This window comes from Miniopterus schreibersii, assembly GCF_964146895.1.
Source record: "Miniopterus schreibersii genome assembly, chromosome: 1".
Lineage (NCBI taxonomy): Eukaryota > Metazoa > Chordata > Mammalia > Chiroptera > Miniopteridae > Miniopterus > Miniopterus schreibersii.
This window is the reverse complement of record NC_138101.1, coordinates 148,452,948-148,466,160: the sequence shown is the minus strand read 5'-3', so window position 1 is coordinate 148,466,160 and position 13,213 is coordinate 148,452,948. Positions and strand designations below refer to the sequence as shown.

The 13,213-nt window shown below is 43.8% G+C and overlaps 1 protein-coding gene across 1 annotated transcript in view; it reads right to left on the bottom strand.

Annotated features, from left to right (window-relative positions):
- The window catches only part of SLC24A5 (solute carrier family 24 member 5), a gene marked incomplete at both ends in the record, with an annotated part of 58,878 nt that extends 48,318 nt beyond the window's left edge, over nucleotides 1-10,560 (bottom strand). The window contains one exon of the mRNA XM_081125506.1: nucleotides 10,485-10,560. Coding sequence (XP_080981632.1) covers nucleotides 10,485-10,560 — 76 coding nt within the window. The remainder of the gene's footprint in view (nucleotides 1-10,484) is intronic.
- Between the last annotated feature and the right edge of the window lie 2,653 nt (nucleotides 10,561-13,213).

Here is a 13,213-nt window from a genome sequence, read left to right as displayed (position 1 = left end):
GTAACATTTGTTCTTAAAGCCCTCCCCTCCTCTCCCCAACCCAGATTTATCCCACCCCACCCCATGTCTCACGGTGTGTCACCTCGTCTTTTCTTTTCCCTCTGGCTTACTTTTTCCATCTCCTGATACTCACATTTATTCTGTTTCTCCTCTCCTACTTCTTATCTCTGGAAGAGTGGATGATGAATTAAATCATGCTAAGATGTTTGGGATTTGCTGAGTAATTTCTCCCAAGAGCAATTGCATTTGAAGAGAAACTTCTGCAAGAAGGACAGTGCTAAGGGAGGTGATGCAAACTAACCCAGAGCTCAGCAAACTAGCCTGCAGGCCAGACCCTGTTTTGGTAAAAAATAAAAATAAAAATAAAAAAAATTGTGTGGGAACAAAGCTGCACCCTTTTGTGTATTTTTGGCACCACAAGGGCAGAAGAGAGCAGTTGCCACAGAAGTCGTATGGACCACAAAGCCGATTTGCTATCTGGCATTACAGAAAAACTTTGCCCACTCCTGAGTTACCCTGTGGGAGACGCTCTAGTCAGGAGTGGTGCATAGGCCCTCAGGAAATGCCAGTTTCCTCTTCTGTGGTTGCAGGCTTGCAGGCGTCTTCCTGCAGTGAATTCTGGGCAGGTTTTGAAATCACCTCTGCTCATTCCCTGTGGGCATAGAGGCTGCATTTCTCCTGGGGGAATATCCATTTGCACTTTGGCAAGTGCAAGGGTGACAAGGGTCCTTGGAGAGACAGAGAGATGCATTATTCATTTTGCAGAGAGCAATTCCTGGTGTGCAAGCAGCAGGGAAGCTGGAGGGGGAGGGGGGGAGACACAGCAGCCAGGAGTGGTGGGCTGGCTGCAAGAGCAATGCCCCAGAGCCACAGATGCAGGGCAGTTACGTGTCCTGACAGCTGTTTCTTTCACCAGATAGAAGAAGGGACTAAATTTCTCTTTCAAATTATGTTTAAAAATATCAAAACTGAAATTAGTCTTGAAGCACTTGAAGGTAACTCTGGTCTTTGCTTCTTTATTATAATTTTGTTAAGGACCATTTTCCACCATGCCATCCTTGTTTTTCATGGGTTAGTCGTTGGGTTGCGTGGGGTGGTTGTGGGCATAGACACAATCAAACGGCTGGGCTGCAAAGGTACTTGCTACTGGCTCCATCCCAGGAACCCACTAAATGCAGTCCCCATTCCTCCATGAATTCTACTTTCTCTAATTTGGGGGACTTAGGGGTCTTGCACTTATGGACCATTTTTTCCAGGAAATATATTTCTCTTCCTTAGGGACACCCAAGTACTGGGATCTAGTCTTCTCTCCCAGATAACTTACCTCTTAAATAGGTCAGATGTGACTTGAAATCTCACATTGTGCCTCTCTGCACTCTAACTAAGATCAAGTCTCTGTGGGGCTAGTACAGTGCTGGAGACGGGAATAAGAAATTAAGCCTGTTGCCAGGATCCCTGCAACAGCTTAATTCCTGGGAGCAGGAGAGAGGGAGGAGGGGAGTGAGGCAGGGAAGAGGGGGGTGAGGACCGGTTGTAGAGCTGGCCTCCTCTAAGTGAGACGAACTGCTTCATCTCATGAGACCATTTTCCAAGAAGGTATATAAACCCGGTCTGGGAAAGCTGACCCTGAGGGGAGAAATGGGGGAAAATTTATCTACCAGCTCCCGTCTTCCCCACTAGCCCCTGAAAGTTTAATCCACGGGATCCTATGGCCTGTGCTTCCTGTCGACATGCCTGGGCCTTGCGTGGGGTCCCAAGAAGTCCCAGGGCTCTTAGTCACAGGTGTCGCCCTTTGGTAAGCACTGTGCCTGTGTCCCTCAGCACTCCTTATTTTCACACACACCTTGGCTTTCCAGGTGAGCACCACCTGCAGCTCTATACTTGAGGCTTTCTCTGGTGGCAGGAGCCTCCCTGTCCCACATACCAGGGAGTTCCCATCCTTAGGATCTGAGAGTTCGTGGTAAATACTCCAGTGTCACTCTTTTGGGTGAAGCAACTAAGAAGCATGTGCTGTGCATTCTCCCAGAGGCTTCAGGTGGCATGGAACCCTGGTATCCACTGCAACACCCTTCATTAACACACTCTTCCTTTGTCCCTCCCTCCCCCGCCATCAGTGTTTCTAGGATGCCTTTAAATTGTTATCTCAGGATCTGTTTCTGGGACAACCCAACCAAAGAAAATAGAGAGGCCCTCGAGGAGGCCTGAGGCATGTGCACAAGCTTGTGGTGGGTGCCACCCTGTGCTTCACCTGTGTAGCTGCTCCAGCTGCAGTGACAGCTAGGGCAAGTCTGGGGAGCCCGAGAGGACCTGAGGTGGTGCGTTCAGGTGTCTGATGGGTTCTGGTACACCTGGCAAGGGGGCAGTTCATTGATTGTAAGTAGGCCCTGAGTATATTTACTTTGTGCAGAGACTGTGCTGAGCACTGCCTGAGGATCAATGCATTTACGCCTCACCATTGTTACAAATGAAAAATCTGAAGCTCAGAACAATGAAGTAACCTGCCTAAGGGAATACAACAAGAAAGGGCGGGGGCAGAACTTGAACCCAAGCCAATTTGCATCCAGAGCCTGGACCTGTAAGTCGATGGTTAAGGTTAGTGCATTTTAACCACTGCTGTTTGCAGTTGTACATGACCCAATTTAATTTTAGGGGGGGAGGGCTTTCAGGCATCCTGTTTCATTGATCTTTTATCAGACTCAGGTTCTTAGTTGAATGTGTGAGCATGAGAGTGTGAGAGTGTGAGTGTGTGAGTGTGTGAGTGTGTGTGCATGTGTGTGAGGGAAAGAGAGTGTGTGTGTGTATGCACTGGGTTGTGGGAGCATGGGATCTGGGGGGTTAAAATGTACAGACCCGTTTCCCTGCAGTCTGACCCAAAGAAATAACCTCCCACAGTTCGTAATGAAAGCAGAAGCTGGGTCTGAGTCTTGCGTCTGGCTTTGGGTCCCTTTCCAGGACCACAGGCTATTTCTAAATTACACTCTAACTTACTGGCCATCAAACAGCACAAAGCAAAACAACTTTTTGATGAGTTATGTATAAATGAGTCAGAGGTAGAGAGATTAAATTTTCCCTCAAATACACATGGGTTAAAAGAAATTACAGTCTCCAGAGGCACTGGCTCCTGGGAACTGAGCTTCTGCCGAGTCAGCACGTTGGAGAAAGTCTCTGAGTTTGCCAAACCCCAAGTGCCACTGGCTTCCGCGCCTTAGCTTCTCGCTGAACCCAAGAGTTCATCTTTCTAAATCTTTGCTGTCTGTCAGACCAGAGAGCCCATCTCTGTGCAAATGATTCATTGTTACAGTTTGTTGTGTCACCTCCTCACAGAGTCAGAGACTTTTCATTTTTTTTACACCAATCCCTAGGTGGTATTTCAACATGTCTCTTTTCCTCCCTTGTCTCTCTCCTGCCCTGTCACTGTCTCTCTGCCAACAGAGTCAAAACAGGGGTTCGCGATGGGGCACATTTGGAGCCCAGGCCCCAATCTCACTCTGCCTCTGGCAGGAGAACGACAGCATCATGCAAAACGCAAGCAGATATGATCTGTGCATCACGTTGCTCCTGCTAGCGCCCCTTTAGGTTCCGGTGAAATCATCTTTGGGGACGATTGTTCTTTTACTTAAACAAAGACGTCATTGTAGCTAGCATCCTCCAATTCCACTTTGAAGAACACAACGGTTAGGAAAGGATTAGATGATTTGGAGTCTCTAGATACTTCCCACCCCAAGGTTTGGGGTAAAGATGTGTTCCCTGTTGCAGGGTGGCTATAAAAGTGCAAGTGCAGGAGAGCCATGGAGGTGGCCTTGAATGTTGGTGACAGAGGATGGTGGACGGTGATTATGAGAAGCACGCAGGCTGATCGGTGTGAAGACTGAGCACAAGCTGGACCGGCTTGCCTGGATTTGCTCAGCTGCAGGCAATTCCAGTTCCAGGTGTGTGAAGTGAATAATCCAGAGCCAGGAAAATAAATCTCTTCTCTTTGATTTTAATATCAATGGATACGGTCTCCAAAACTGAGCCACCGGCACTCGCCAACTCCTTTGCCTTTGGTGTGAATTTTAATGAGCACCCAGACTATACTTGTCTCTCACAAGCTTTCTGCAGAGATTCCAGGCTTCGCCTCGGAACCCCACTGGTAGGACCTGCGCCAACACCACCTGCAGCGTTCCAGAGGCCTTGGCCACCAGGGCACTTCTTGTTCTATAGATCCTGGAAGATGGCTGGGTATGAGTGTGGAACAGAGTCCAGAGAACATGCACATCAACCTGTCAAATATTCTGTTTTGTTGGTGGCAGACGCTGGCATAGAATTTTCCCCATTTAACGGCCTGCACGCAGCCCATGGAAGGATTCTGAAGTGCGGCTTTCCCTGACACTGAGCCGTACGCTTGGAAGCCTTGGTAAAATTGAACAGCAGATGGAAAACTCCATTGAACCTTTTATTGGCCATATGTCACTTTTGAGTGTTGGCCAACAAACTAAATTTGCAGCTAATATATAATGATTTAAACAGCAAAAAAAGAGCAGCTGCACTTTGATTTCTGATGCCTTTCCTTCAGGCTTTCCTAGCTTGCTGGAGTTTCTTGAGCTACTTTCTTTAACCCTGCACAGTCTCTCTGAATTTTCACCAGGTGCCACAAGCTTTGGAGCCGCATCCAGCTTAGTTGGTTGATCTCTGCTTTTTCTTCCTTGAGGTCCGAGTTTTATACTTCTTTGTGATTATCATTATTTAATAGGCAAGAAAAAGCTACAAAGCACAAGGCATGAATGTTTTTATACTTCTGCCTGCTTGCCTTTCTCTTTGTTTTTCAAACCCCTCCTGGAGACAGGGCCCCTTGCATTCTCCGTTGGGCTGACTGGGCTGGCCTTCTGCTCGGTCTGTAGAACTCGTCCTTGGAGTAGACTGTGGGAGGGCAGCTCATTCTGATTTATGAGGACATGACCTGGGATGGGGTTCCTCTGGAAAAATTTAGTTCTCTTGCTGTCAGAATCTTCTAGAAGGAAATGATGGATATCAGGAATAAGGAGAACAGGCCACCTCTTGGTGCTTTAGTCTCAGCTGACTCTTCTCTCCCATGCAGTTGAAGTGCCAGGTCTCCATCCAGCTGCTGTAGACGTGCTAGCTGGCTCAGTGCTTGCAGCCTCATGGAAGAAAAGGCTCCTTGTTATCAAGTGAGAGTTACATGGTCGTTTCTGGGGTCAGTGTGCTGGGAACCACCAGGAAAGAATGGGAGAAACAATTTGAATTTAAACTTGCATGCCTGCCAACCCCTAACCCAATAACTCAATTTAGGAACATATGATTGTTGAAGTTGCGTGATCATAAAATGGTTCTGTTGCTGTCACTCTAACAAACTCCAATCCAGGTTTTTGTATATTAATTCCTGCAAAACTCAGCCACCTCCCTAATGTTAGTCAAAAGACTTTGAACAGAATTGTGGATAAAAATTATAACAGAGTACATCAAACTCAATGATTTCTATAACATCTGGAGCAAAGCACATTGCATGGGGATTAAAATACACATTCATCATGGTGTTTGGGTTTGTTTTCTGTTTTTACAAAGAGAGGAAGTAAGAAATATCTTTCCTGTAGGGATTTTTAGTTATCTGTCCCTGTGCGGAGCTGGACACCTCACAGAAGAGTTATAGCTTTGGTTTCTATATTTATAGATTCTCTTTATAGGCCTGATTAAGATTTTGTCCTGTAGCAACTTCACTTTGGGGAATTTATCCTACAGATAGAACTGCTGTGTGAAATAACATGTGTGCACAGTTAACCATTCCAACATTATTTTATGAAAGCAGGAGATTGGAAGCAACCGAAATGTTCATCAGTAGAGAAAAGGCTGGTTTAGAATATATCCACACACTGAAGGCAGCTGTATAAAGGAACCAAGATGTTCTCTGTAAACAGAGATGGAAAGAGCTCCAGGACATTTGTCAGTAAGTCAGGCACAGAACACAGTGCACAATGCATTGTATTTTAATCCGCATATTATGAGTACATACATAAAGAAACTTTGGGAGGGTGTGAAAGACGGTAGGCTCGTGGGACAGCAGGAACAAGGCCCAGAGGGGGAAAGAATCCACTACGTCTTTACCTCTTGGAATCTCGCTTTTGCATCCACTGTTCAGAAGGAAATTTTCCCTCCTGGCTCACATACAGTGTCCTAAATGCCAAACTCTCATCGTCCTTGATGTCACTGCCCACCGTGACCACACGCTCCTCTGGAACGAGGTCACTGCAGCGCAGAGCAACCCTCGGTTCTGGCGCTCACTGGTTCTGTGTGCCTGGGGGCGCTGCTTAGACTGCACGAGCCTCAGTGGGCACAGAGGGGGTGAGGAAGGAGCGCCTGGGGGTTCCTGCCATCTTCACAATGCTATCTCTTTAATCATGACAGTGGCCCTCTGAGATCGGTGCTAATACTATCTCCATTTTACAGGTGAGGAAATTGGGGTTTGGAGAGCTTAACTCACTTGCCTCAAGCCTACATAGTGGGGTCAGATGGCTAGTCACTCCTGTGGGTTCGCGGGCGCTTGAGGATGGGAGACACAGCAGCGCTTCAGGCCACCTCGTTGTCTTCTCTTCTCCCTGAGTCCACGACACTGTTTCTTCCACTTCTCTGGCTGCTTATTTTCTGACTCCCTTTTCTGGCTCTTCCTCTTCTCTTTAAACAAGATTGTCCCCAAGGTCCTGCCCTGGTCTTTCTCTCTCTTGCTCACCCCACCCCTGAAGAGTTTTGACCTTCACCCTATGGGTCTACCTTCCGAGCCGTTGTCTGTAACTTCAGACAACTATTTCCACTTGCTTGATGGCCATTTCCACCTGGACGCCTTGCTTGTACCCGAGGGCCAATATTTCCCGAAATAAATATATCATCTTTCTGCTCAAAACTTGGTTTTCCTTCTTCTTTCCCTTTTCTAATAATACTATACCCCAATCCCCAATCCATTAATCTCAAAACCTTAGAGAAGGCTTTGCTTCCCTTTTTCTTCCTTGCTTCCAGTTTCCAATAAATAAAATATTCTGCTATTTTGCTTCAACTGCCTTCATATAGCTCCCATATAGCTCAGTTGCTCATTATGTCTTGCCCCGGAGCCCTCTCTTAACTGACCACCCACATCCAGCTTTGTTCCTCTCCTAACCGCCTGACAAATAATCTTCAGACAGTGTGGTGCTCACACTGACATCTATGTGAGTTAAACTTTCAAATGCTAACGAAGGACACACTCAAAAAGACTTCCTAAGTGGAAAGGCCTGGAGCACAAACGCTGCCATTTCTCCCCAAATTAACCTATAAATGCAATAGGGCCTCAATAAAAATACCAACAGGGCTTTTTCGTATTTTTTGGTCACCAAGTAAGCTGATTTGAGAGTTCTTATGAAAAAATAAATATGCTAGAATATTCCAGGAAAATCCTGAAAAGGAGGAACGAAAAGGGAGAAGTAATCCTAAAACATATTAACATTGCTATAAAGTGATAGGAATTAATATAGATTACTATCTGTGCATGAATAAATAAGAGGAACAATAGACAAGAATAGAATCTGAAACTGGCCTCAATACTTTTATGAGGATTTAGTGTTGATAAAGTTTGCATGTTAATCAGTGGGGAAACATTTACAACTCAATAATGGTGTTGGGACAATTGGGTCACCATCTGGAAAATAATACAGTTGCATTTCTCCTGACTCTTTATACCAAAATCAGTGCCAGATAGACCTAACAATATGGAAATTAAACTATCAAGTTTCTAGGGAGAAAATGGGAAAAATTGTTTTAGTGATCTTGGAGTAAAGAACTTTGTAAACATGATAAAATTGAGGAAACACAAAAGAAAAGATTGATAAGTTTGGCTGTAAACACCAAACATTTTTGCGTGGTAGGTAACATTATAAATAAAGTCAAAAGACAAATCATAAACAAGGAAAATATTTGTAACAAATATGTCAGACAAAGGGCTAAATTTGTTAAAATATAACAAAAAAACTTCTACAAATCAATAAGAAAAGATCAACAGTGTAGTAGGAAAATTGACAAAGGACATGAACAAATACAGCAAGTAGTTCCTCCCTTATCCCCAGGAGACACATCCCAAGACCCCCAACGGATGTCTGAAACCATGGAACTTTCACCTTTTCACTTAGAGTAAGCACTTTACGGCTTCTCCTTGTCACATTCAAATTGCCAGCATCACTACTCTTGCACTTTGAGGCCATTATTAAGTAAAATATGGGTCACTTGAACACACAGGCACTGCAATACCATTATAGTCAATCTGCTAACCGAGGAGCTACTAAGTGATGGATGGGCAGGTAGTGTACACAGTGTGGATCTGTTGGATACAGGGGTGAGTCCCATCCAGAGGGGGAGGGGGAGGGGGAGGGACAGCTCTAGGTTGCATCCCACTACTCAGAATGGCATACATTAAAACTCACAAATTGTTTGTTTCTGGAATTTTCCATATAATATTTTCGGACTGCAGTGACCCTGGATCACTGAAATTGTGGAAAGCAGAACTACAGAGATGGGGGGACTACTGTAATTCACAAAAGGAAATACAAACAATACTAAGATAGTTGAAAAGATGCTAGGTTCCACACAACAAGCAAATGTAAAACAACTGCATTTCTCCATCTCACATCTAGAGTTTCTTAAGATGTGTTTTCGACAACTTATTTTTGACCAAGGTGTTTGGGAAACAGACACTTATACATTTTTTAAGCTATGTAAATTGGCGTAACCTCTAGAGAGGTCAGTTTCAGAAAATCTCTCAAAATTTAAAATATGCCTATCCTTTCACACATCAATTGCATGTTTAGGAATTTCTCCCACAATTATAAGCTTGTGCTTGGAGAAATAGATACGGATATTCACTGCTGCACTGAGTGTAATAGCATCTTTTACCATCTCAAAAAAGAAATGAAAAAATACGAAAGCGGGGAAGCAGCCCTGTTTAGCCTCTACTTAAATTCCCCAGATCGTTTCCAATCAGCTATTGACATTTTTGTGATCTGTCCCCAGCCTACCTTTTCTGTCATGTATCTTTTTCTCTCTAGTCTCCTTATATTCAGCCAAATGAGCACATTGTTTCCTGCACCTTCCCATCTCCTCTCTTGTGCCCGGCACCTGGTCTCCCCAGCCTCTCCTCTCCCTCCTCTGTGTGAATCCTCTCTCTCCTCTATAACCTGACTCACATGCTACCTCTTTCTGAATATGTGCTGGAACCCCCTGTAATTCCTCATCCCTAGATGAAAATCTCTACCTTTTGACATGATCCCTTTGTCACAGCAACTTGGGGGCAGTCTCTTGAATGGCAGTGATATTTTGATGTTCTCCTTTTGACGCAATCTTGGGACACTTGGCTGTCACCTACATAAGACACCATTAACTTACGTCTTCCCAAGAATGAAACTATCTTCACTGTTTGTTTCTAAATAATAGGCACATACTCAAAAAAGCAGGAAATCTCAGGACTCACACTTGTGTATGTGTGTGTGTGCACGCAAGCATGCATAACAGAATAAGGGAAAAATAAATTTCCCAAAGTAGATTCTGAGTCAAAGGATATGCATATTTAAATTTTTGCCATATGTTGCCAAACCCTCCTGTGGAAAGACTCATAATTCATTCAATAACATTTATTGAGATCCTACTATGTGCCAATTACTGTGTGCTAGGTACTTAGGAAGCAATGGTGAGCAACACCAGATGTGGTCCCTGCCTTTGTGGTGTCTGGAGGGTTACTAAGGAAAGATACATAGTACTGCTAGAGAGTACAACAGAGAGGATTTGGCCTGGTTGGGGAGTTCAAGGATGACGTCCTGGAGGAAGTGACATTTCAGACCAGGCCTGAAGGGTAAGTGTGAGTTAACTAGACTAATGGGGGATGTAAGAGTTCTTCAGCAGCAGCTGGGCAAATGCGGCAGGACAGGGAGATGCAGAAGGCTCGCGTGGCTGGAGGGGAAAGTGAGGGCAAGCTCAGTGCAGGACGAGGCTGGAGATGTGGGTAGAGAGCCGTAGATAAATTTGTAGGTCTTGCGAAAGTTTTATTGTTATTCCAACCTCAAGCAGAGGTATAAGCAAGACTTAGGGACCACATTTGTGTTTTGAAAAGACAACGGATAAACAGAGGAAAGAATAAATGCAGGTTAACAAGTTAGGAGGCTATTTAATAGTCCAAGTGACAGATGATAGTAGCTTAAACTAGTCTAAATTATAGACAATAGTAGCAGAATAATCCAAGCATAAATACAGAAAAGTGAATGATATTATAATTTTATCCATTAATAACTCTATCACAAGTGATATCACTGATTGTTTTTGCCTTTGTCAATCCAAGGTGTATATGTAAAATATATTACATATAATATGTAACATGCATATATATATTATACATATATATATAATTTTTCTTTGATTATTAGTGAGGTTAGAGGCCTTTTCTTACTTCACTGGTCATATTTATTTCTTCTTTGCATTACCTGTATGTATCTGGTCAATTTTCTTATTGGGGTGGATGTCCTTCTTCTGTTCCAGGACCAGTCCAGGATCCCACATTGCATTTCTTCATTATTTCCTCTTGTCAATGGCAGTTTCTCAGGTGCATTTATTTTTATTAATGATTTGAATAAACCATTGTTATACTGAGACAAGACAGAGCTTGGTAAGAATCCAACTGCAAAATCAAGGTGAACTTAAACCAACTTAAAAAGAAAAAAAAGCAAATGACCTTCTGTGATATATATTGCAAATATTTTTTCAGCTTTTTAAAAACTTGGTTACATGTCTGTGTGTGATACCACAGTCGATTAATCTTTTTCTTGATTATTTCTGGTTTTGGCTTAAAAGTCACTCCATTCCAATGGATAGAACTATTAAAACGAGTTATCTTCTACTACTTTTACAACCATACATTTTCAGGGTACATCAAGTAAGATGCAAACACAGATATCCATACACTATTCCTGTTCTCCCTGCCGTCAGCTTCACCAGATGAGGCAATAAAAATCAGTAGTGAGGTGGCTCGTGTGATATAAAACCAGCAATGTCAAAATGACAGTGTCACAATGTCTTACTCTGCTGTGACTACTTTGACTTTGTACTTAACTTGGGTGCTGACCAAAGCCTTCCCTGTATCAATGCTATTCTTTTATTATCTTACCAATCCTACCAGATCCTGAGCTCCTCAAGGGCAGAAACTACATTGACCTCATTTTGTGTAACACATAGGTAGCTGGGCCTTCCTTACAGTCTCTGCCAACATAGCAATTCAGTGCAGCTATTCCCACTTTGAGGAAAAATGCTGATTTTCTCAAATGTTTTCTGAGGTATTTATTAGAAGTGAAGATGCATCATAAATCATACAACTCAACAATTAAGTTTCTACATTGGACGGTATTTTTGTTCACTCTTTCCCTCTTCTCCACAGCTTTCCAATGAGAGTAAATTCTACCCAGCAAATAAACCCCCCCAAGTCAGTCTAATGAGCACCATATATTTTTCCTTGAACCCCCCCTTAAGGGTTTCAGTTCATCTTATCATGGCTGTATCCCTTGATGACTTTATCACAAAACTTTGGGTACGGCATGGAGTCAATAGATGCTTGTGGGAATCAATGAATTGGGTGATTATGCTGTTCTGATACGGGACTTACGTAGTGACTTAGCTGGTATCTAGGAGATTAAAAAAAGACTATTTCTTCTTCTAATTCCTCCTTGTTTTTATGAAGAGAGTCAGGACTCTACTGGAAACCCACCATAGTTTTATGGGCTACCAGGTCCAGTTAATTATAATAAGGATCCATCCTAAATTCTTACCAAAGGGCTTAGTTACTGAAGCAGCATTTTCTTAAGTGGTCCCTTAGCACAGACACAGAGGACAGTGTTACTGCCAAGTGAGCAGGTGTCTGGGTAAGTTGAAAATGTGGATATTACCTGTCTGCCCTGAGTGGCCTGCAAGATGCAGATCCATCTGGAATAAAGCCTTTGGGCTAGAAGCCAACAGCCCCCACAGAAGTTTTATCCCTTCCCGGAGGCATGGGGAGAGAGGAGCTGAAATGCTAGTGCAGCGCTGGACAGAGTAGATGTGAAAATCTTGGTACTGAGGAGGAAGCCATGCACCCACAGGTGAGCAAACCAGGTTAGAGGGACTGGGAGGTTAGCTGCTTAGCTTCAGGTCACCTGATGCCTCACCCAGGGCTAGGTTAAGAGTCGAGCAATGGGACATTTTAATATCAGTTAAGCACCAGGGCACAAGATGGGGTCAAGATCAAGTTATTAGAGGGCTGACGTCTTCACACCTGAATTCTGACTCAATGGCAAATAAGGGGTCATTTCCCTGTTTTTCCTTCCCTCTTTCATTTTCTAATAATTTCCCTCTGTCACTCTGCTTCCTAGGCCCTTCTCAGTCTTCATTTATCTATAACAAGCTCATCTCTTGTTGGTGATGTGACCTCTAGAGAAATCACTTTCTCTCTCTTAGCCTCGGTTTCCTCATCTGAAAAAATATAATGAAAGAAACTGGGTAGAGCAACCAGCACAGCACCGGGCACCTTGTAGGTGCCACTGTGGTTCATCTTAGAAGAAGCTAAAGTTGTTTCCAGCTTTCAGGATGCCTGAGGCTCCCTCGTTGTCTCAGGCCTTTGGAGGGAGATGCCTGGAGCAGCAGAACCATCAGGACCCTTGCTATTCCCTGATTCCTCACCACATCAAAGCTCTCAGCATTCAGATTTCTGGCCTATTTTGAAAGGCTGGGTGATGGCTCCCTGGTATCTCCTCAAATGCCACAGCCCATGAGTTACAGCTTCTGCTGACCTCTCCGCGGGGCAGGACAATGGGCTGGTGACAGCTGCGGGAAACATAGGAAAAAACTGTGGCATTGGGGTAGCTGTCTTGAGGATTATAAAAAAAAATAATGAAAAACAAGGAAAAAAATCCCAAGCCCCCAAACAAAGACAGATGTTTTGACTTAGGAAAAGAGCATAAAGAGATAGCAGTTTAGAAATTTGTTTTCCTGAGAGCAAATAGATGATGCTTAATTGGTTTAATGTAAAATAAATTGGAAGATATTTTACATTGACATCAAAATTAGCACGAAAACATAAATGAAAATCTAGTCCTCTCTACTCCATTTCTGCCTTTATTTCTTCTCCCCTCCTCCAATACAATAAACGCCCCTCCTCCTGGTTATCCCACGGGGCTCAGGGCAGCTG